General features: G+C 36.9%; 1 protein-coding gene across 6 annotated transcripts in view; it reads right to left on the bottom strand.

The window, feature by feature from the left end:
- Positions 1–24,177, bottom strand: part of PHKA1 (phosphorylase kinase regulatory subunit alpha 1) — a 171,899-nt gene that overhangs the window by 146,648 nt on the left and 1,074 nt on the right. For all 6 annotated transcript variants that reach the window (XM_041740791.1, XM_041740790.1, XM_041740789.1 and 3 more), the window contains exons 2-4: positions 23,647–23,805; positions 16,749–16,796; positions 14,744–14,912 (exon numbers count right to left, since the gene is read on the bottom strand). In XM_041740791.1, coding sequence (XP_041596725.1) covers positions 14,744–14,912; positions 16,749–16,796; positions 23,647–23,805 — 376 coding nt within the window. The remainder of the gene's footprint in view (positions 1–14,743; positions 14,913–16,748; positions 16,797–23,646; positions 23,806–24,177) is intronic.

The raw sequence follows: 24,177 nt of genomic DNA, 5'->3' as shown, positions 1-24,177 counted from the left end.
CATAACTTTTGGTATGTTGTATATCCCTTTTGCTTCAGCTCAAAATCTTAATTTCCCTTGTGATTCTTCTTTGACCCATTGGTTATTTAGGAGTATGTTATTTATTTAAATGACAATATAAGGCACTATGTCAAGAGAAGTTACAAGGTAGTACTGGCAAGAGTCGGTTGTCTTGTGAATGCCACTGGGTGAGAATGATCAGAGATGTCTCCATGGAAGAGCTGACACTAGAGCAGAATTTTATGTAATAGGGAAAATCCAGATAGGCAAAGGGCAAGGAAGAGGGCATCTTGGGTGGGCCGGTGGTGGGACTGAGGCTTATAGGCAAGAAGCAGAAGATGTGGTAGGTTCTAATATTTTCAGTTAGGAGTGAGATCTAACTTTAAAAAGGCATTTGGGGCCAGATTATGGAGGATCTTGATTGAAAATCTAAGGAATCTCTAGTTTATCCTTAGACAAATAAGATGCTTTTGAATAAATTATTAATCTCGTTATATTTCAGTTTACTATAAAGTTAGGATAATAGTGTTCCTATTGCATAGGATTGTTGTGATAAATAACTGAATTCATGTTTTAAAATTATTTTGTTCCTAGGGGATCCTATTGTAACTTTGCAGTGATGTTGCTTATTAAAAAGTAAACATTATCATGTTTTAAGAAGAAAAAATAACTCTAAATCACAACAATTACAAGCATACCAAATGTTGTAAATTCGTTGAAAACAGTGTTTGAAACATTACTGGATACTCAGTCTTTAGGTTCATTGTGTTAGACACTGACTTGATTAAAAAGGAATTAATTTTGTAAGCTGTAATTAATTTATGGAAAAGAAAGGAAAATAAGAGGAGATTCTTAGATGATTCCCATTGTTTCTGGAAAGAATTCTTGCCAGGTAACTGGGACACTATCATCCTCTTCTAAAAGACTGTACAGGTCAAGCTCTGCCTAATGATGCCATCTTATCCAGCTTATTGGCACTTTCTGAAACCAAACTGATTCAGTGCCAATGATGTTACACACACATCCATGTTCACAAACTTGTCGAATTCAGTGGACCTTGGCACATGTGGAACACAATCTACTCTCTGAATGAATAAAACACTTAAAATTTTTTTTAAAGGAGTGTGTTAATTTCCACATATTTGTGAGTTTCCCAAATTTCTTTCTGTTACTGATTTCAAATTTCATTCCATTTTGGTCATTGAATATACTTTGTGTGATTTGAATCCTTTTAAACTTTTCAAGGCTTGTTTTATGACCTAACATATAGTCCATCCTGGAAAGTGTTCTAAATGTATTTGGGAAGAATATGCATTCTGTTGTTGGATGAAGAGTTCTATAGATGTGTTAGGTCTGGTTGGCTTAAGATTTCTTTTTCCTTGCTGATCTTCCTAGTTGTTCTATGCATTACTGAAAATGGTGTATTGAAGTGTTCAAAATATTGTTAAATTATCTATTTCTGCTTTCAATTCTGCCAGTTTTTCCTTCGTGTATTTTGGGGTTCTGTTGTTAAATGCATATATATTTATAATTGTTATACCTTCTTGATGGATTGATCCTTTTCTCATTCTAAAACGCTCCTCTTTAACTCTAGTAATAGTTTTTATTTTAAATTCTTATTTTTTCCCTGAGATTAGTTACTCTAGCTTTTTATAGCTGCTGTGGGCATAATATATCTTTTTAAATCCTTTTATCTGTATTTGTTAAAAACTCAACAATACATTTTTTTTGTTACTTCATATAATTTGGTATTTCTTGACTTAGAAGAACACATATTTACTATTGCACAGTTTCAGTGGGTCAGGAATTCAGGCACAGCTGAGATGGGTCTTGGGGCTCAAGTTATCTCCCATGCTGCAGCCAAGTTGTTAGGGGGCTTTGGGCATTTCAAGGCTCCAAGGGGGAAGGATATGCTTTCAAACTCACATGGTTGGTGCTAGAATTAAATTCCTCATGGTTATTGGAGTGAGGGCCTCATTTCCTTTTGTCAATTGCCATCTAGACCTCTCCAATTTGGCAGCTTGCTTTATGAAAATGTGCAAGCTGAGAAAGTAATAGTTTGCTAGCAAAACAGGAGTAACAATCTTTTGTAAACTAGTCATGGAAGTGACATCACTTTTGAATTCCATTTTTTAAAGTTTTTACTTAAATTCCAGTTAGTTAGCATACAGTGTACTGTTAACTTCAGGTGTAGAATTTAGTGATTCAACACTTACATACAATGCCCAGTGCTCATCACAACAAATGCACTCCTTAATCCCCATTACCTATTTAACCCTTCAACCCATCAACCTCCCCTGTGGTAACCATTGGTATGTTTTTTATAGTTAACAGTCTGTTTCTTGGTTTGCCTCTCTCTCCCCCAGGCCCAAGATTGTTTGTTTCGTTTCTTAAATTCCACATGAGTGAAATCATATGGTATTTATCTTTCTTTGACTTATTTCACTTGGCGTAATACACTTTAGCTTCATCCATGTCATTGAAAATAGGAAGATTTCATTCTTTTTTATGCCTGAGTAATATTCCATCATATATATCACATCTTCATCCATTCATCAGTCAATGGACATTTGCACACTTCCAATAATTTGGCTATTGTTGATAATGCTGCTATAAACATCAGGGTGCATGTATACCTTCGAATTAGTACTTTTGTATCCTTTGGGTATATACCTGGTATTGCAATTGCTAAATCACAGGGTAATTTTTTTTTAATTTTAGAAAACCTCCATACTGTTCTCCGGAGTGGCTGCACCAGTTTGCATTACTAACAACAGTGTAAGACAGTTCCCTTTCTCCACATCTTTGCCAACACCTGTTGTTTCTTGTGTTATTGATTTTAGTCAATCTCACAAGTGCAAGTTGATGTCTCATTGCAGTTTTGATTTGTATTTCCGATGATAAATGATGTTTAGCATCTTTCATGTGTATGTTGGCCATCTGGATGTCTTCTCTGGAAAAATGTCTATTCATTTTTTCTGCCCATTTCTTAACTGGGTTATTTGTTTTTAGGGTGTTGTGTTTTATAAATTCTTTATATACTTTGGATACTAACCTTTTATCAGGTATGTCCTTTGCAAATACCTTCTCCCATTTTGCAGACTGCCTTTTAGTTTTGTAGATTGTTTCATTTGCTAATCAGAGAAACTTTTTATCCTTTTTTAAAGATTTTATTTATTTATTCATGAGAAACACATATAGAGAGAGGGAGAAGCAGGCTCCATGCAGGAAGCCTGATGCAGGACTAGATCCCGGAACTCCAGGATCACACCCTGAGCCAAAGGCAGACGCTCAACCGCTGAGCCACCCAGGAGTCCCTAGAAGCTTTTTAACTTGATGAAGTCTCAAAAGTTCATTTTTGCTCTTGCTTCCCTCGCCTCAGGAGACATATCTAGTACAAAGTTGCTATGGCTGATGTCACAAAGATTACTACCTGTGTTATCTTCTAGGATTATTCTTTAATCCACTTGGAATTTATTTTTGTGCATGGTATATGGAAGTGGTCCAGTTTTCCCAACACCATTTGTTGAAGAAACTGCCTTTTTCCAGTGGATATTCTTTCCTTCACTATCAAAGATTAGTTGACGATATAGCTGTGTGTTCTTTTCTGGATTTTTTAATACCGTTCCACAATCTATGTGTCTATTTTTGTGCTAGTACCATACTGTTTTGATCACTACAACTTTGTAATGTAACTTGAAGTCTGGAATTGTGATGCCTCTAGCTTTGCTTATCTTTTTCAATGTTGCTCTGGCTATTTGGGGTCTTTGTGGTTCATACACATTTTAGAATAATTTGTTCTAGCTCTGTGAAAAATGCTATTGATATTTTGATAAGGTTTGCATGAAATGTGTAGATTGTTTGGGTAATACAGACATTTTAATAATAGTCTTCCAATTTATGAACATGGAATGTTTTTCCATTTCTTTGTGTCATCTTCAATTTCCTTCATCACTTTCTTATAGCTTTCAGAGTACATGTCTTTTATCTCTTTGGTTAGGCTTATTCCTAGGTATCTTATGGTTTTTGGTGCAATTGTAAATGGAATTGATTCCTTGATTTCTCTTTTGTGATGCTTCATTATTGGTGTATAAAAATGCAACAGATTGCTGTATGCTGATTTTGTATCCTGTGACTTTACTGAATTCCTATATCCGTTCTAGAAATTTTTTGTTAGTCTTTTGAGTGCTCTTTTTTATAAGATTTATTTATTTATTCTACAGAAAGAAAGAGTTGGGGGAGGGGCAGAGGGAGAGAATCTCAAGCAGGCTTCCTGTTTAGTGGGGGCCCCGACATGGGGCTCAATCCCATGACCCATTAGATCATGACCTGAGCCAAAAGCACAAGTTAGACACTTAACCAACTAAGCCATCTAGGCACCTCTAGGGTTTTCTATATACAGTATCATGTCACCTGAAAATAGTGAAAATTTTACTTCTTCCTTACCAATTTGGCTGCCTTTTCTTTTTGTTATCTTATTGCCATGGCTAGGACTTCTAGTATGATGTTAAATATCAGTGGTGAGAATAGACATCCTTGTCTTATTCCTGACCGTAGAGGGAAAGCTCTCAGTTTTTCCCCATTGAGGATGATATTAGCTGTGTTTTTTTTTTTTCATATATGGCCTTTATGATGTTGAGATATGTTCCCTCTAACCCTACTAGTGGAGGATTTTTATCATGAATGGATATTGTACTTTGTCAAATGCTTTTTCTGCATCTATTCAAAGGATCATGTGGTTCTTATTCTTTCTTTTATCACTGTGGTGTATTGTGTTGATTGACTTGAGAATTTTGAACCACCCTTGCTACTGAGGAATAAATCTCACTTGATGGTGGTGAATGATTCTTTTTAATGTATAGTTGGATTTGGTGGGTATTTGTCGTTTCTAATTGCTGAGTAATATTCCATTGTATACATAAACCACATCTTCTTTATCCATTCATCTTTCGATGGACACCGAGGCTCCTTCCACAGTTTGGCTATTGTGGCCATTGCTGATAGAAACATCGGGGTGCAGGTGTCCCGACGTTTCATTGCATCTGAATCTTTGGGGTAAATCCCCAACAGTGCAATTGCTGGGTCGTAGGGATTTGGTTTGCTAGCATCTTGTTGAGAATTTTTGTATCTGTGTTCACCAGGGATATTGGCCTGTAGTTCTTTTTTTGTGTGTGGTGTCTTTATCTAGTTTTGGTATTAGGGTAATGCTGGCCTTCTAGAATGAATTTAGGAGTTTTCCTTCCTTTTCTGATTTTTTTTCTTTCGGAATAGTTTGAGAATAATAGGTAATAACTCTTCTTTAAATGTTTGGTAGAATTCACTGGTAATACCATCTGGCCCTGGACTTTTGTGTGTAGGGAGTTTTCGGATTATTGATTCAATTTCTTTCCTGGTTATTGGTCTGTTCAAGTTTTCTATTTCTCCCTGTTTCAGTTTTGGTAGTTTATGTGTTTCTAGGGATTTATCCATTTCTTCCAGGTTGTCCAATTTGTTGGTATATAGTTTTTCATAATTTTCTCTTATAACTGTATTTCTGTGTTGTTGGTTTTTATTTCTCCTCTCTCATTTGTGATTTTATTTATTTGGGCCTTTTCTCTTTTCTTTTTAATAAGTCTGATTAGAGGCTTATCAATTTTATTAATATATTCAAAGAACCAGCTCCTGGTTTCATTGATCTGTCCTATTGTGTTTTTAAATATTCTATATAATTTATTTTTGTTCTAGTCTTTGTTATTTCCTTCCTTCTGCTGGTTTTAATTTTTGTTGTTCTTTTTTTAGCTCCTTTAGGTAAAGTTGTTTGAAATTTTTCTTGCTTCTTAAGGTAGGCCTGTATTATTATATACTTCTCTCTTAGGACTGCCTCTGCTGCATCCCAGCAGTTTTAGACTATTGTGTTTTCCTTTTCATTTATTTCCATGTATTGAAAAAAATTTCTTCTTCCATTTCCTGGTCAACCCATTCATTGTTTAGTAGCATATTGCTTAACCTCTATGTATTTGTGGTCTTTCCAAATTTTTATTTGTGGTTGATTTCAAGTTTCATAGCATTGCAGTCAGAAAAGACTCATGGTATGATTTCAATCTTTTTGTATTGATTGAGGCCTGATCTGTGACCTAGGTCTGTTCTGTACATGATCTTCTCTGGAGAATATCCCATGTGAATGTGAAAGGAATATGTATTTTGCTACTTTAGGATGGAATGTTCTGAATATATTTGTTAATTCCATTTGGTCCAGTGTGTCATTCAAACTCATTGTTTCCTTGTTGATTTTCTGCTTAGATGATCTATCTATTGATGTAAACTGGATGTTAAAGTCACCTACTATTATTGTATTATTACTAATGAGTTCCTTTATGTTTATTATTAATTGTTTTATATGGGTGAAGGCTGGGGGAAGGAAATGGTGCCAAACAACTCCTTTGTCCTTGAGAGGAATCTCCCTGAACTCCACCTCTCATGGACACACTCCAGGAAGTGCAAATAATCTCCCTTCTGTGCACCCAAGTGCCCTTCAGATTGCTGCTTCCATGCCATCTGCCCCCTCCCTGGTTGTTTGCCTCCTTCTATCTAGGAGTAGGGCAGTGCTCTCATGGCTCCATCCCAGTCAAGCCTGCTGCTCTTTAAAATTCCAGTCCTTAAGCCCTAATGGTTGTAAGAACTCAAGAAAGTAAGCCCTTTTCATTTTCCCAATCAATGGCTTTGAGGAAATGTTCTCCTTATGCATTCTCATCACCCTTCTCTCCTTCTCTCCTCCCTACTTCCCTCCCTCCCTCTTCTTTTCTTTCTCTTGCCTTTCTCTGCAACCATAGCTCTCTCCCTTTGGCAGCACCCACGATCTGTTTCTCCCCTAAAGCATGTCTATGCAATTCCTACCTTCTTTGATGTGTCTTCTACGGCTTCTTCTTAATTGTGGAATTTGATCTGTCAGTCTTCAGGTTGATTTCTGGGGTATTCAGGATGATTTGATAGTTATCTATCTATCTTGTGGAACTAGACAAGCTTAGGGTCCTCCCACTCGGTCGCCATCATCTCAAATCTCTCTATATAATTTTATATCTTTTAAAGAAGGCGAGAGGAAAATAGATATTTATATTTTATAATATTAATCTTGTAAGTTACCACTTCTGGTGGTCTTCATTTGTTCCTGTGGATTTGAGTTACCATTTGGTATTATTTCCTTAACTCAATATTGCTTCATTCCTGCATACCTCCTTAATTTTGTTATTATCAAATATATTACACTTTTATATGCTGTAGCTCCAACAACACAATTACACTGTTTTATACAATTGATTTTTAGATCAGTTAAGAAAGGAGACATATGGAATCATATTATGTTTTATAATTATTTTTACTCTATTTTTTCATCTAAAAATTCAATTATAAGGGGGGCATATGATGTGAAGTGCACTGGTGTTATACTATATGTTGGCAAATTGAATTTAAATAAAAAATTCAAGTGCAATTAACATACAGGATTATATTAGTGTCAGGTATATGATATCATGATTCAACAAGTCTATACATTTTTCAGGGCTCATCAAATTAAGTGTACTCTTTTTTTTAAGAATTTTTTATTTTTTATTTTTTTTATTTATGATAGTCACAGAGAGAGAGAGAGAGAGAGAGGCAGAGACACAGGCAGAGGGAGAAGCAGGCTCCATGCACCGGGAGCCCGATGTGGGACTCGATCCCGGGTCTCCAGGATCGCGCCCTGGGCCAAAGGCAGGCGCCAAACTGCTGCGCCACCTAGGGATCCCAAGTGTACTCTTTTAAAAAAATTTTTACCTATGTTTTTTAAAGTAAGGTCTATGTCCAACATGGGGCTTCAACTCATGACCCTGAGACCAAGAGTCTCAACTCTATTTCCTGAGTCAGCCAGGTGCCCCAAGTTAAGTGTACTCTTAATCCCCTTTATCTAGTTCACCCATTCCCACCCCCAACCAACCTCCCTTCTGGCAATCACCAGTTTGTTCTCTGTATTTAAGAGTCTATTTTTTCGTTTGTCTCTTCATTCCACTTCCTTTGGGCCTCCATTTTTTTTCTGAACAGAAGTCAGCTAATAACTTTATTTGGGTTCCCTTGTACATGACAAGTCATTTTTCTCATATTGCTTGCAAGATGTTCTGTTTATTTTTGGCTTTTTAATATTTTTACTATTATGCTTCTGGGTGTAGATCTCTGTTTATTCTACCTGGAGATCACCGAGTTTCTTTGATGTATATAGATCATGTATGTTTCTTTGTATGTATCTAGATCAATGTTTTTCATCAAATTTGAGGTGAATTCAGCCATGATTTCTTTGAATATATTTTCTGCTCCTTACTCTCCTTCTGATACTCACATTCCATATGAGTTGAAGCTCTAAATTGTGTCCTACATTTCTCTTGGGTTCTATTATTTTTCTCGATTATTTTTTCCTTCTGTTCTTCAGATTGCATAATCTTTGTTGATATATCCTCAAGTATGCTGATTCTTTCTCCTGGCAGCTCAAATTTGTTCAGCCTCTCTAGTGAAATTTTCAAAAATACAACGAGCATTTTTCACAGAGCTAGAACAAACAATCCTAAAATTTATATGGAACAACAAAAGACTCTGAATAGCTAAAGCAATCCTGAAAAAGCAACCACAAAGGTGGAGGCATCACAATTCCAGATTTCAAGCTACATTACAAATTTGTAGTCATTAAAACAGTATGGTACTGGTACACAAAACAGACACATAGATCAATGGAACAGAATAGAAAGCCCAGAAGTGGAACCACAACTATATGGTCAACTAATCTTCAACAAAGCAAGAAAGAATAACCAATGGAAAGAAGTCTCTTTAACAAATGGTGTTGGGAAAACTGGACAGCTACATGCAGAAGAATGAAACTGGACCACTTTCTTACAATACACAAGAATAAATTAGAAATGTACCTAAATGGGAGACAGGAAACCATCAAAATCCTAGAGGAGAACACAGGAAGCAACATGTTTGACCTCAGCTGTAGCAACTTCTTACTAGACCCATTTCCAGAGGCAAGAGAAACAAGAGCAAAAATGTATTGGGACCTCATTAAGATAAAAAGCTTCTGCACAGTGAAGGAAATAATCAACAAAACTAAAAGGCAAAAGGGGCATCTGGGTGACTTAGTCAGCTAAGCATCTGCCTTTGGCTCAGGCCATGATCCCAGGGTCCTGGGATCGTCCCACATTGGGCTCCCTGCTCAAAGTAGACGGTAGTCTACTTCTCCCTCTCCTTCTGTCCCTGCTTGTGTTCTCTCTCGCACTCACTCTCTCTCTTAAATTAATAAAGAAACCCTTAAGAATAAACTAAAAAACAACATATGGAATGGCAGAAGATATTTGAAATTGACTTAACTGATAAAGGGTTAGTGTATTGTATGGATAAAGGTTTCTGTGATTTGTCCTGCATAACTGAACACCCCAACCTGCACATATACAGGTAGGCTAAAGAATGTTATTTGTGAGATTTGTGCTGCATATGTGGCCTTGGGAGCCTGATTAGTTGACATTAGCTGGCCTCTAGATCAGAATTGGCCCTTCTGGTCTGGACACCAAGAGCTATAAATTTTGCCTTACATCCCCTCCAGCTCCAGGCTGGGCTGCTCCTCCTATAATGGAATCTGGGAGGGGAGGCAAGCACACCTAGCCAGGATCCTTGAATATGTAAAGACATAATAACATAGGCAAACTGTACATAAGCAAACAGTTGTTTAACTTCAGACTCCATCATTTGCCCTATGAATACAGCCCTTCCGGAGATGGTCAGTTGGAACTCTCACCTGAGGGGAGGATGCTCTGCTCAGGCCTCTCAACTGGGTCTCCAGCCTGGCTATCTCCAAGAGAATTCCTCAGCTAATGAGATTGGATGTTGTTAAGTACCCAATTTGATGTAATTCTGTCTTATTTTCCTTTTCTGTTTATTATTGTCCTTATCTATGTGCAGATTTCCCTTTTCTTCTGTTTTTATTAGATTTTTATAATATTAATAAAGTGTTTTTCCCCTTTGAAAATGAGAGTATGGCACTGTGGATTTTCTCTTTAGAACAATTAGTATCCATAATCTATAAAGAATTTATCAAACTCAACACCCCAAAAACAAATAATCCAGTTAAGAAGTAGGCTGAAGACATGAATAGACATCTTTCCAAAGAAGACATCCAGATGGCCAACAGACACATGAAAAGATGCTCAACACCATTCAATATCAGAGAAACGCAAATCAAAACCACAATGAGATAACATAGCATACCAGTCAGAATGGCTAAAATTAACAACTCAGAGAAAAACAGATGTTGGCGAGGGTGTGAAGGGAGAACCCTCTTACACTGCTGGTGGGAATGAAGGCTGCTGTAGCCACTCTGGAAAACAGTATGGAGGTTCCTCCAAAAGTCAAAAATAGAACTATGCTACAATCCATCAACTGTACTATGGGAGTGTTTACCCAATGAATTAAAAAATAGATGCAAAGGGGTATATGCACCTTGGTATATATAGCAGCATTATCAACAATAAGCAAACTATGGAAAGAGCCCAAATGTTCACTGATTGATGAGTGGATAAAGAAGATGTGGTGGGGATGCCTGGGTGGCTCAGCGGTTTAGCCCCTGCTTTTGGCCCAGGGCGTGATCCTGGAGTCTCAGGATCAAGTGCTGCATCAGGCTCCCTGCATGAAGCCTGCTTCTCCTTCTGCCTGCGTCTCTGCCTCTCTCTCTCTCTCTCTCTCTCTCTATCTGTGTCTCTCTTGAATAAATAAATAAAATCTTAAAAAAAGATGTGGTGTGTGTGTGTGTGTGTGTGTGTGTGTGTGTGTATTTACATGTACATATACAGGAATGTTACTCAGCCATTAAAAAGAATGAAATCTTCCCATTTGCAATGACGTGGATGATGCTAGAGGGTATTATGCTAAGTGAAATCCATCAGTCAGAGAAAGACAAATACCATATGATTTCACCCATATGTGGAATTTAAGAAACAAAACAGAGGAACACATGGGAAGGGAAAAAAGAGAGAGGGAAGCAAATCTAAGAGACTCAACGGAGAACAAACTGAGGGTTAATGGGGGAGGTGCCTGGGGGATGGGTTAAATGAGTGATATGTATTAAGGAGGGCACTTATTATGATGAGCACTGGGTGTTACAGGTAAGTGATGAATTACTAAATTCTACTCCTGAAACCAATATTACACAAGAGGTTAACTAGCTAGAATTTAAATAAAATTTTGAAAAAAAAAGTTACTGTACTTTTCAACCCCAAAATTCCCATTTGGTTCATTTTTTATCTCTTTATTGATATTCTCTATTTGATGTAATGCTTTCATCATATTTTCCTTTAACTTGTTTAAGCATGGCATCCTTTAGATTTTTGGACATTTTTATAGTAACTGCTTTGAAGTCTTTGTCTCCTAAATTCAATGTAATGTTTCCTCTCAAAGGCAGTTTCTGTTACCTGCTTTTTTTGTGTTGTCTCAGACTTTCCTGTTTTTTTGCATGTGTCATACATTTTTGTTGAACACTAGATATTGCAGATAACATAGTTATAGAAACTCTGTAGGTATATTGATATTATCCTATATGGGGCTTGTTTATGTTTATCTGCTATTTGTTTAAGTGATTTGGCTGGACAATTTCAATGAAATCTATTTTTCGGGACACCTGGGTGGCTCAGGGGTTGAGCATCTGCCTTTGGTTCAGGGCGTGATCCCAGGGTCAAGTCCTGCATTGGGCTCCTAGCAGTATGCGGCCTCTGATGCTGTTCTTCAGAGGATGTAGCCTTGGGAATAATACAAACAGTCACCCAAGGAAGACCACAGTTTTTGTTTAGTCTTCTGTGATCTATTACATGTCTTCATACTCAGCTGTTAACCTCCACCAATTGCCAGCTGATGGCTCTATTAAATTGTATAGTGCCCTGAGGTACAGACTGTCCACAGTCTCATCCAATTAAATTCAAGCCCCATTTCAGGATTTTGAGGCCAGACTTTGACACTTTTTTAACCCTAGGATAACTCTTTTTAGCTATCTCTGTCCCTGGTTCTCTGCTAAAACTTCTAGCTAGTCTACAGGTTAGTTTGTTGCTCTTATTGAGCTATCAGACTCCTCTTAATTTCTTAGAACAAAAATCTCCAGTTTTTCAGAGTGCCCTTAGACTTTAACTTTCCCACTAAAGTCAGTTTTCTTGGGAAGAACTATGGAGCTTTTCTGTTCTTGTGGCCTGCCTTTCCCTCCATGCTACCAGCAAGGTGGGCCAGGCCTATTATTCTTGGACTGCTCTGCCTAGGTTTAAGCTCCATGAGTGGAACTGAGGAATGGAACAGAGTTCCAGACCTCTTAGTTATTTTTGGCTAGATCAGAGCTTCTGCAACACACAGGTGAGGAGGATGGGAAATGTTGGCAACCACTGTTGGGGAGATATCTATCATAGTCCTAAACTGGGAACTAGGGGAAGAGTAAGCCTTATACTCTGGTCTGCATCCACGCTGAGTAGTGCTTCTGTCCTGATGAGTTGGGGCGAGGGAGGCTGTGGTCTAAATGCCACACCCTCACTGTTCTTACCAAGATTTATATTTGCTTGAATAAATGTTTCTCTACTTGCTGTATGCCCTTCAGACAATTTCTAGTGACTAAATGGTTGTTTATTTTAAACTTTATTTTCACAATTTATGGTTATTTTGCTGGGGAGAAGGGCAGTCAGTTTCTAAGACTCTCTTTTAACCAAGGTTGAGATTTTTAAAAGTTCAAAAATGTGCAGAGAATTGTTCCCATGAAAGATGAAAATTTTCCATGAAGATCTTTCATACTTTATTTACTGATCATCTCTCATATATATCCTTTTCATTCTCAAGGCTACTGCCTTATATATGTTCTGCATCATTTATTGCCTAAAGTATTTCACTAACCTCCTAACTAAGTCCTCCATCTTAATTTTCTCCCCTATCCAATCCATCCTCCTGCTACTGGAGTGAACCATCTGAAAGTTTCTTGATAAAAAAAAAGAAAGTTTCTTGATTATTTATTTTGAGTGGTTCTCTAATGACTATAGACTAAACTCCAAACTACCTAGCATGATTTACAGGCTCTTAAACAGCTAGCTCCAACCTTCTAGCTTCATCTTTTGGTATTTTTTCCAGATCTATCTTACACTATAGCCATAGAAGATAACTGTCCTACCTTGGTGGCCAATATCTTTCCAACTTTGTGCTGTAGCCATGCTATTCCTTTTCCTTCTCTGACTTGTGAAATTCTACTTATTCATATTTATTCTGCAAAGGCCTGATTGGATTATATCCAACTTTTTCCAAGTACCTATCAAAGTCAGCTTATTGAGGTGAAAATCAAATGTTAAGTCAGAAATCAACAAATATTTGTCGAATGAATATGTCTCCTACAAGCCTCTTTAGTATATTTCTGCTTCCTTTCTGGACTCAAAATGAAAACCATCAGAAATATTTAGACAGTTTGCATTGTAGAAAAACACTCCAGAGTTGGTACTAAAAGAATATTAGAAATGGAGTTATAGGGGATCCCTGAGTGGCTCAGTGGTTTAGCACCTGCCTTCGGCCCAGGGCTTGATCCTGGAGTCTCGGGATCGAGTCCCGCATCAGGCTCCTTGCATGAAGCCTGCTTCTCCCTCTGCCTGTGTCTCTGCCTCTCTCTCTCTCTCTCTCTGTGTCTCTCATGAAAAAATAAATAAAATCTTAAAAAAAAAAAAGAAATGGAGTTATAGCTTCCATTCTGTTTAAATGCATAAAACCTAAAAATATATTTATTTAGGAAAGAAACTCCCCTCCAAAAGATGGGAGTGTGTGGGTAGCCATGTTATAATTTTAATAAAAGGTAATTCAGCTTCTGGGCTGTGCATTCTAGAGGGAAAACGGGAAGGCTTTATCACCAGATATTTACTGATGCAAGAAAAGGAGAATAAGAATATTCCGGGACACTTCTTACCCTGAATGTCCTTAGTACTTTGGAGCTCTATAGCCAGCTAGGAAGATAAATTCGAGTGTCAAAACTGTGGTATTCTGAGTACATTTACTTACTCAGGAAGATCTGGAAAAGGTCCTGTTTAATTTACAAACTGAGTGTAATCAGACTCATTATCCTCTCCAAGTTAGGAGAAATAAAAGGGAATTATGTTGGTTCTTACATTGTCCTTTTTCAGGTAAAGCATCTAAGGCTAATAACAAAACCATCTGCAAAGGGTATATTATTCAATAATAAAAATAAGTATTTGAATTCTAATTCTTAAATTAATCCCCTAATATAACTTAAATAGCCTTTAGATAGATGTCTTATTTATAATATATACATAAAGAGTAGTATAAAGTAGGTAATTCAATTTATATTAATACTAGAGGATCGTCAGTGTATAGCATGAGAACAAGCAGAAAACCCTAGCCCTTCTTTCCCATCTCACCATCTCATGGTATGTGAGGATTAATGAAAGATAAAACTATCCATCCAAAAAAAATCCACTCCAGATTTCCTGGTTCTCAATTCAAAAAATATTAATCAGTACCCCAGACTTGTTTTTCAGGGTAAAGGAATACTAACTAGACCTCAAAGTGTTGTTTCCTTGTATATAATTTACAAAATATTGTGTTTCCACCATGTATCTTTAAGCAATGTAAACAGCTATGTCGTTTTCTGGTCAACACCTTTGGAGAAACCATGTGTACCAGAGTCAGTGCTTCACAATGCTGTGGCTCCCAGTAATTCTGTCCTGGTACTGACCTGAGGCAGTCATTTGTGCTAAGAAGAGCAGGTACACAGAGGTAGCATCCAACTGCAGGTGTCCCCACTGGTCATCACCCACTACAGTGGCACAGGTTTTGGTATTGTACTTAGCATGAAGGCTATCCTTGGTACTCTGACTATACTTGAAGGATTCTACTTTATCCACCTGAAGAAAACAAGAACAGTAAAAGAAGGCAATGTAGAAAAATCATCCCATATGCCACACTTTTGTAATACTCTAACATATACCATTGCATTTGGTTTTCAGGCAATTGTGAATATTTAAAATACACTGTTACTTCTTTCTCCCCATACTAACACAAGTAGGAAAGTCTGCTGTTGCTGTTTTTTTTTTTTTAAGTTTAAGCAATTAGTTATAAAATAATGCCAGTTAAAGCCAGCTATTTCCTACTCACTACCTCTCTTTTACTCTTCATATGATTGTCTGGGCACACTGTAGATATAAACTGAGATGCAGTGGTTGGGTGTGAACAGTCTAGTAAGAGACAATTGAGTCATAAAAAAGATACATTTATTCCTGAAACAGAGGTAGGAATTTTGAGGGAAATCAGGGGGATTATTAAGGGGATCTATTTTGAAGGAGTAATGAAAAGAGCTGGGTGGAAGATACATGAAGTAACGGAGAAAACATATGAACATATGCTGAAACGAGAGGTCAGAATGGAAACACTGGGCAAGGGACAACTGAGAGACTTCATTCCTAAAACTGAGATTTGATTATATGTGCATTTGATATATGATAGAAACTATTAAACCTTTAAATAACGTTCATGAAGTTAGTAGCTTTAAACCTATTTGGTAAGGTAGAAAATAGAATTATCTAAAATACAAAAAAAGAAAGGAGCAAAGAAGGGGAAAAAAGAAATGATGGCACTGAGATACCCCAGGAGAGAGAGCACTGATAAAGAAGTTCAGAAGTCTGGAGTTGATTTCTTTCTACTTTAGACTTGTTGTGTGCCTGTGGATAGTCACTTTATTAATCTGGGCCTTGATTGCTTCTTCTAACAAAATATAATCTTGGTCTCAAAAAAGTCAGTTCAGGTTCAATGTGTGCAACAAGTGTAAAGATCTCCTAGGATAAAAGTAAAACACTTTTTTTTCAGTAAAATACTTTCGGATGAAAACAAAAACATAAACAAATCCAGAAGATAAACCACAGTCTGTTAAAAAATTTGCAGTGTATGTGACAAAACATTAATATTCATAATGTACAGGAACTCCTCAAATAGCCAAGAAAGAGACAGCTCAAAAGAAAAATAGAAAAAGGACCTAATAGGCAATTAATAGAGGAAATGCAAATTTTCAATCTACACAGGAAAGGAAGCTCAATTTCATTCAAGGTCAGGAAAATGCAAATTAATGCAAGGAGATCTAAGTCTTAGGCACTAATCTCCAATCCTAAAATCCAAAACACTGCCACAAAGGTTATTCCTCTAAATTTTGTGCCAAAATTCATTTGATGGCAACACTTAATTCAAATTGATGTGGAGCTATTTGTAGTTTTTACTAATTCCACTTAGTGTGAGAATGCTTCTATGTTTCCCTATGGAGAGATTAATATTTTTGATGAGACAGTGCTGTTCTGGACCTGTTGAAGGTATAATATACAGTATTTGCACTGTACTAAAAAAATCTGAAAAAGTCTGAATTCTAAAATTTATTTGGTCCCAAGGGTATCATATGAGGGCTTATAGGCGTGTATCATCTTTAGTCAATGTACAAAATTACATGTACAGTAACGATGAAGTATTTTAAAAAGTCATTTATAGAGGGGGGTGGAAAGACTGGAAGGAAACATGCCAGTGGTAACTGGGTGGTGAGATCATGAGTGACATTTCCCTCCTTCATTCCACAAATTTTCTGAAATCATTGTCTACTCTTTGTGAAATTGAAAAAATATAAGCTGTAAACATTTACTAAAGGATAGAGACACTATTACAATGTGCTTTTATTAGCGAGGGAGCTGTTAACAATACCATACCTGTCTGATCATGCAGTGCAGCAGGCCCCTCATCAGCTTCACTACACTCTGCAGAAAGAAATGGAAACAAGACTGTTATAAACATCCCTAAATGCAGGAACACTTACTCAGCAACTGCAGTTGGTACATGACCTTTTCAGAACAAGTAACTCTATCCTGGGTTCCTATTTACATGGCATTTACTTTATAGGTACACAGAAGAGCTAAATTGCAGCTAAAAGTGGAATCAAAAGCTCAGTTGGTGCTTTCTTCAAGTCAAAACAAAAACAAAAACAACTCCAAGCTCTAACAGGCTTATGTAAAACCAAGCCAACCATCCTGTTAGAGGACATTCTGCCTGGAGAAAAGAGGCAAGTCAGCTCAAAAGTCCTAAAGCTATGGGGATATTCTATAATAGATCTTATGGCCTAGAGAAGTCAATATCATTATTTTTTTTCTTCTAAGGTAGCCAAGACTTCTCTTCAGGAGTTCACAGATATATTTATCTGTACATTTTCCTTAAAAAATTAATGCACTTCAATTCAGAAGTGTAAACAGGAATTGTTAACACAACTCAACTTCTTTTCCATGAAAAAAAAAGAGCTACAGTCATTCTTCAGTCTCAAGTTACCACTCTTTCTCTTACAAGGGCTTGGCAATTTCTAAAGCACTTAGTTTTCCAATCACATCCCAAAATTCTGACCACTAATTATATGCTATACTAGTTGGCATACTATAACACAGTAATAATAATATATTTAATTATAAATAGTATAGTAATAATATGCTATACTAGTTATAGGAGATGACACTAGAAGGGCCATCAACAGTGGCATGGGTAGGCAATATGTTTTGGAAAAACATAGCATCAGAGGTGCTAGCTCAGAGGTGACTTCAGGACACCTCTGAAAACTAATCTATTTGGGAGCCAGATCACTCTGTTATTCCTTCAAAACACTGAAGTGGGACTATAAGCAATAGGCTTGATAAGAATAAGTGTCTATTAAATTATACTCCAACTCCTTATGTAGTCTTTTTTTTTGAGAAAAAAAAAAGTGTTTCCTTGGGAGAGTTCCCTTTCTTAAGTAATTTCTGTCTACAAATGGTGCCCTCTCCTTACAAATCAAGGGAAGAAATATATAAATATATAAGTAAATATATATGGGAGGGAAGAATGTGTGTGTGCTAGAGAGCAAGTGAGTGTGCTTGCGCACGAGAGAACAAGCAAGCAGTATATGATCTCATCACCTTTTAAAGCATGAAGCATTTATTATAAATAATGAAACTGACTGCAATCCACATAAGAAAATCTCTAACACTACTTTGACCCTAATGAAAGAGACCATCCTTTTAATGTACCCTGTTAGAGAAACCATTTAACACAGCCTCCTCTGTGGGGAACTTGATTCAATTCTGAACTATCTTCTGTATGTTACCACATACTTTACAGGTTTCTATCACATTTTTTTTAACTTTCTTTACCATCAAGCCCTGCTACTGCCATCTACATTTTCTTTTTTCTTTTCTTTCTTTTCTTTTTTTGAGAGAGACAGTGTGTGTGCACACACACAAGAGCAGGGAGGGGTAGAAGCAGAGGAAGAGAGAGAATCTGAAGTAGGCTCCATGCCCAGCATAGAGCCTGACAGGGGCTCGATCTCACAACTCGACCCTGAGATCATGACCCAAGGTGAAATCAAGAATTGGATGCTTAACCGACTGAGTCACCCAGGTGCCCTGTTAACCTAAACAGCAAATGTGGGAATCATGGACCCAGTAGGGAATTCCTGATTCCACTTTTGTCCTCCTGGAATGGCCACTGTCAGCCATGTCTGTTCTCAAGTTCTAGCTTACAAGTCAAGATAAAATTAATAGAAAGCATGGGGATGCAGGAATGAAGGAAGCTATCTGTACTTTGTGTTCCCCCAAAGTGGCCATTTTCGGTTTCAGTGCTCTAGTCAACATTAATTATATATGTTCATTAATATGCTAGGGCTTCTAACCACATCAAGTGACACCCTCTTCTCACCTATGCTTTTTGAGGATATGAATTTATATATTTGTAAACTGACATATAAGGATACATAACTATATACAAACATATCTATGTAAGTATTAATCTCTCTCTCCAGGTATATGTACAATCAAATGTTTGTTGGGCATCTAAAATATACAAAACACTCTATCAGACTTTGTGGAACATAAAAATAAGGGAGACAGAACACAAAATTAAAAAAAAACCCTAAACTATAGTCTACCTAACAACTCCTAGTTATCCTTTAAAATCCATTTCCTCTGTGCATCCTTCCTTGCTTTGTTCAAGGTAAAGATATTTCTGCCTCTGTGTCCCACAGAATTTTGTACTGTACTTATCTCCTATAGATATAGTACCTATAGTATCTATCCTAATGTAGTGTTTAACTATTTGCTTATGTATCTGTTTCCCCCATTAGACTATCAACTCCTTAAGAAAAAGGGATAGAGACCAGGTTAAGAAATAAAACCTTAAGTCAACGGACTAAGCAGACTTTATTATTACTATTTTTTTAGAGGGGGGTGGAGCAGGGGAGGGCCAGAGGGAGAGCCATGCTCAGCACAGAGCCCAAGGTGGGGTTTTATCTCATGACCCTGAGATCATGACCTGATGATCCTTAATCAAGAGTTGGTCATTTACCGGACTGAGCCACCCAGGCACCTCAAGAAGGCTTTATTTTTAAAAATGTCCATTCCATGTTTGCAAGAACTCCCAAATCACTTATCAAAAAAACTGTGTGTGTGTGTGTGTGTGTGTGTGTGTGTACATTTTGAGAGAGTGAAGATGCAAATATGACAAAATGTTAACAATTTAGTGAATCTAGATAAAGAGTATATGTAAATATGGTCATTTTACTATTCTTATAACTTTTCTATAAATTAAAAATTTTAAAAATAAAATGAAAGCTAAATATAAACATTTTGTCCCATTTTGTTTTTTATATCTAGTACAGGGCCTGCCACATGATAATTACACAAAGTCTGCTATATGGAAAAGTGAACATGTTGAGTGTTTCAGATCACAAGTGATCTAGAAGTTCCAAGAAAGTAGTTCCGAGGAAGAAGTGGTCACTGTACAATTGAGTGGTAGTCTTATGAGGACAGAAGTCACAGAAAAAGTGGGACTGGTGCTGGGCTTTGAAAGGGGAGTTATTAGTTCAGATTGGAAGGGAACAGGCATTGTGGGTGGAAGAAACAACTTGTAAAAAGATCTGGAGGTGAAAATGTCCATGACTTCTATGGAGAAAAATTCAAAAAGACTTAATCTGAAGTCATAATATCCAGGTTGTATTCATGGCACCACCAAATTCCACTTTCATCTCCAAGGTTCAATCCCTTCACTTGTAAATTAAGGAAGATAATACCCAAATCACAGGGTGTTATGAGAATAAAATACTAGTAATTATGGGGAAATATGTAGTAAAATAAACAGTATTTACACAAATGTCAGATATTTTTATTACAGGATTGTTAGAGGAACACTGAAGACACCAACATGGTTGGAACTAGGGGCGACAATGCAGGGCACCAGAATGATATAATACTGAAAAAGCAGGCTAGGACCAACCCCTAGAGAGTCCTGCCTATCAATCTAAAACATCTGGATTTACTTGTAGGGAAAGGAGAGCCACAAATTGCTGAGAATGCAAATGATATAATTAAAATTTTCAAAACGGTGTTAAGTGATCAAAGTCTAGACTGTGGTTGAGGCAGAAGGGAATAGAAATGAGGAGATGAATTCAAGAAAAATTATAAGAATCAACAGACTTTGGTCTGCATGTATCAAAAGGCAAAACGGACAAGTAAAAAATCCCCCACACGGCAGCACTTTTCAAACACTTTTTAAAAAAAGATTTTATTTATTTATTTGTGGGAGAAAGAGTGAGAAAGACAGCACAAGCAGGGTGAGGGGGAGAGGGGGAAGCAGACTCCCTGCTGGACAGGGAGCCAGATGTGGGCTCAATCCCGGGACTCTGGGGTCATTCCCTGAGCCAAAGGCAGATGCTTAACTGACTGAGTCACCTAGGTGCCCCACAAACACTGATTTATAGAACACTAGTTAGTCCAAAAAATTCTGGAAAGTTTGTAAAACCCAACCTTATCTTAGATTTGAAATGCACATTAGTACATCAAAGGCTCTGAGGAATAATGGAGTAAAGAAACCCACTGTTTAACATATCCCCAAACTTAGTTGACCTAATGTGCCATGGAATACACTATAGGAAATTCCTAAATAATGTTGCCCACGTGAATAAGGTAAAACAAGGATACCAATAAGAGAATAAAGGATGTATGCTGAGTTGCTGTTTTTGGTAGTCTCTTTTGTTTGTTTTTAATAGGGAACATGGGGTTTCAGACATCCTGAGCTTGAGGAGCCATAGGATATGAAGGTGCAATGAAACAGAAGACTATGACAATAAGAAGTGAGATCAGAGGTAAGACGGGGTTTTGGAAGTCATTCTTACAAAGGTAATAGTTAAACTCCTAAGAAAAGATAAGAGACTACACAAAGAGAACAAAACTAAGGGAGAAGCAGAACTTCAGGCATCCAAAGAGCTGTGTTTATTTGTGTGCCTATTTATTTTTATGGGTGTATGTCTATGTGACTAAGAGCAAAGGGCATTTGTGAAAACATACATGTTTTCATACAGTTATATTCTCAATCTAAGATTGAATAGCCACCTAAACCCTTGTCTCTTAATTCTCTTTAGTTCTCAGACATTGTTTCTTAGAAACCAAAGTAAGATTTGGAAGGAAGGGTAAAAATGATTAACAATCAATGGTTTGGAAAAATCCACACAGTAACGGAGAGTTGACAGTAGGTGGGAATTTAATGTATGGATTTTCTGGATTTAATATATACTCATTTATTAGCCATAAATCAGTGCTTATTATCCTTAGCTGCACTTTAGAATCAGTACTTTTTAAAAAATATTAATGCCTTTTAAAAATATTAAAGGCTTCACTTCCAGAGATTTATCTAAATTGTTTAGGGTGGGGTCCAGTAAGGGTATTTCTTAAAACCTTCCCAAATGGTTTCACTGTACAGCCTGAGTTTAGAACCACTCATGTAGATTAGGGACAAATCTAGCTCACCATGTGTTTTGTAAATAAATCTCTGGCTGCTTTTGTGCAATAACCGAAGAGCTGAGTAGTTGGGCAGAGATCACACGTGACCCGCAATGCCAAAAATATTTCCTATCTGGCCCTTTATAGAGATGGTTTTCTGATCCCTGGTCTGAATTAACTGAGTAGGTTTAGAGAAAGAAAATTAATGAGACCTGATAATAAAATCTATTTTAATTCACAATGAAAGTCCATAGAAATTTTAGGATTCCCAGGGAAATGTTTCTATTTTGAAGATGTTTCCCACTGCCATAATGTTTTTGAGATATTTTGAAGTTATTACTGAAATAGTAGGAAAAATATTTTGGGCTATGTTAAAAACTAATTAATGAAACATTAAAATTTTAAAGTAATTCAATGTTTCCTTAATTTTTCCCCTTCCTCTGTAAAATTCTTTCTTCCTGGATCATAGAAGAAAAGATGTTAACTTTGCAGAATGATTAGTCAACAAGGAGACAAAAGATTTCTTCTAATAGTATTGAAAAAAATTGGTCAACTTGTACTAGGTATGGAATCATGGGTATTGTTTCACTGATATTAATATCTCTAACTAAACAAACAAAATACTGAGATCAAAATAGCAAAATATTACAGTAGGATGTAAGATTTCATGGGTGGAAGGAGGAGTAGGGTTACTGGATTTTTAAAATACTCTTCCATTTTTTCTAAATTCTTACAATGGTTATGTATTATTTTTATAAGTCGTAAAAATATTGATCTGTACTTCCTGAGCGGGAGCAAAAATTCCAACAGTTTTTGTGTGTGTGTGTGAGTGGCCATTTTTTTTTTTTGCTGGGCCTAAGTCCCTCTCAATAATGGCTTGAAGGAACAAACAAATACCTGCTGTTGCAGAGGACATGGTGAAACTTCCCTATTGCCAAGGCTTGAAACTCGCAATATGTTGATACCCTTAAAAATAACCAAATCTCAATATTCTGATTTATAGATGAAGACTAGAGCTCAGATTGCCTAAGTCTGAAGGATAACACTTGAGCAAATGGCTGGTGTAGAATCTTCTCCACCAAAGGAAAAGAATTCACACTTACCTTACCAAACAGAGTATGACAACATTAAGAGACCTACATAGCCCAGAATATAATTTTCTGGGTCATTCAAGAGAATGCAGCACTTTCTGTCTAAATAGTTCTATAAAGGATGCTACTTTCTATAAAGGTGAAGGGCCTTAAAAGTTGGCTTAAAGGCATCTGCTAACTCTGGCCTTATTTTGCTGAGGGAGGAGGACAGGCTCTGAAATGGTGGTCATAGGTATAAAAATCAACAAATAAATTCTTTACTTGTGTCTAGTTGTGAAGGTCTGCTAATTTGTGTCCATTATCCTCAGACAAATATCACCTATTATTTTTAAAAATGAAGTAAAATCATAAATACCTGTCCCCAAACATTCTTCTCAATATGAATAAATATGCTTGAGGCTGCAAAATACCTTTACTTAGAAAGAGAATTATAAATTTCAGCAAAGATCCTAGGATAGGCTTTTCCACTATAACAGAACAGACTGTGCCCTCTCTGCCTGAATCAGCAAGTTTCAAGTTTCCACTACACCAAAAAAAAAATTCAGTACAATACAGGAAAGCTTTTTGGAATGTAATTTCAAGAAAGTGAAGAGGGAGGGAGAAAGGCAAAATACAGTTCTTTTAGCTCCTGGGGGCTATGTTTACTTTAATCCCTACTCCCCAAACCCCCCTCCCACACCCACTAGCACACACAGCTCCAGATCTCTTTGTATATTCATTCTGAATACCTGCTCCAGTTCATAGGCCTTTGCCTTATCCTCATCCCGGTCAGCATTCTTCCGATAGGCCAGGCCCAAACCCCACACAGCCAAGATACTATACACATTATCTCGGACCCAGGCATCTTTCTGATCATAGCTGGCTGGAAGCAATCCAGTCACTGGATTCTGCAAGACCAAGAAAAACAGGACAGGCAGGTAATCATACGGTGTTAATAATATGAGGAGACCAAACCTATCAAATGGGTTACTTAGGGACTTTGGTCTTTCTTCTACCTCACTACTCCTGAGTTTTATAACCTCCTCTTCTGACCAAGTGCAAGCAAATGCTATCTTGAATAAAGAGAAAAAGCTAGCTGAAGCCTTGCCGAGTCTGAAATGTCAATATCGTTATAAGAAAGGCAGTATTTTAGCTTTCCAGTTAGAAAGAATAAACTATTAATGGAAGACTAGCATTAAAGGAGTAGGAAAAAATATATAATTAACAGTATATACTAGTTACTTCAAATCTTCACATTAGTCTAGTCTTAAGATGGCTAA

Source organism: Vulpes lagopus, chromosome X (genome assembly GCF_018345385.1).
Source record: "Vulpes lagopus strain Blue_001 chromosome X, ASM1834538v1, whole genome shotgun sequence".
In the NCBI taxonomy this organism is placed as follows: Eukaryota; Metazoa; Chordata; class Mammalia; order Carnivora; family Canidae; genus Vulpes; species Vulpes lagopus.
This window is presented reverse-complemented; position numbering and strand designations above follow the sequence as displayed.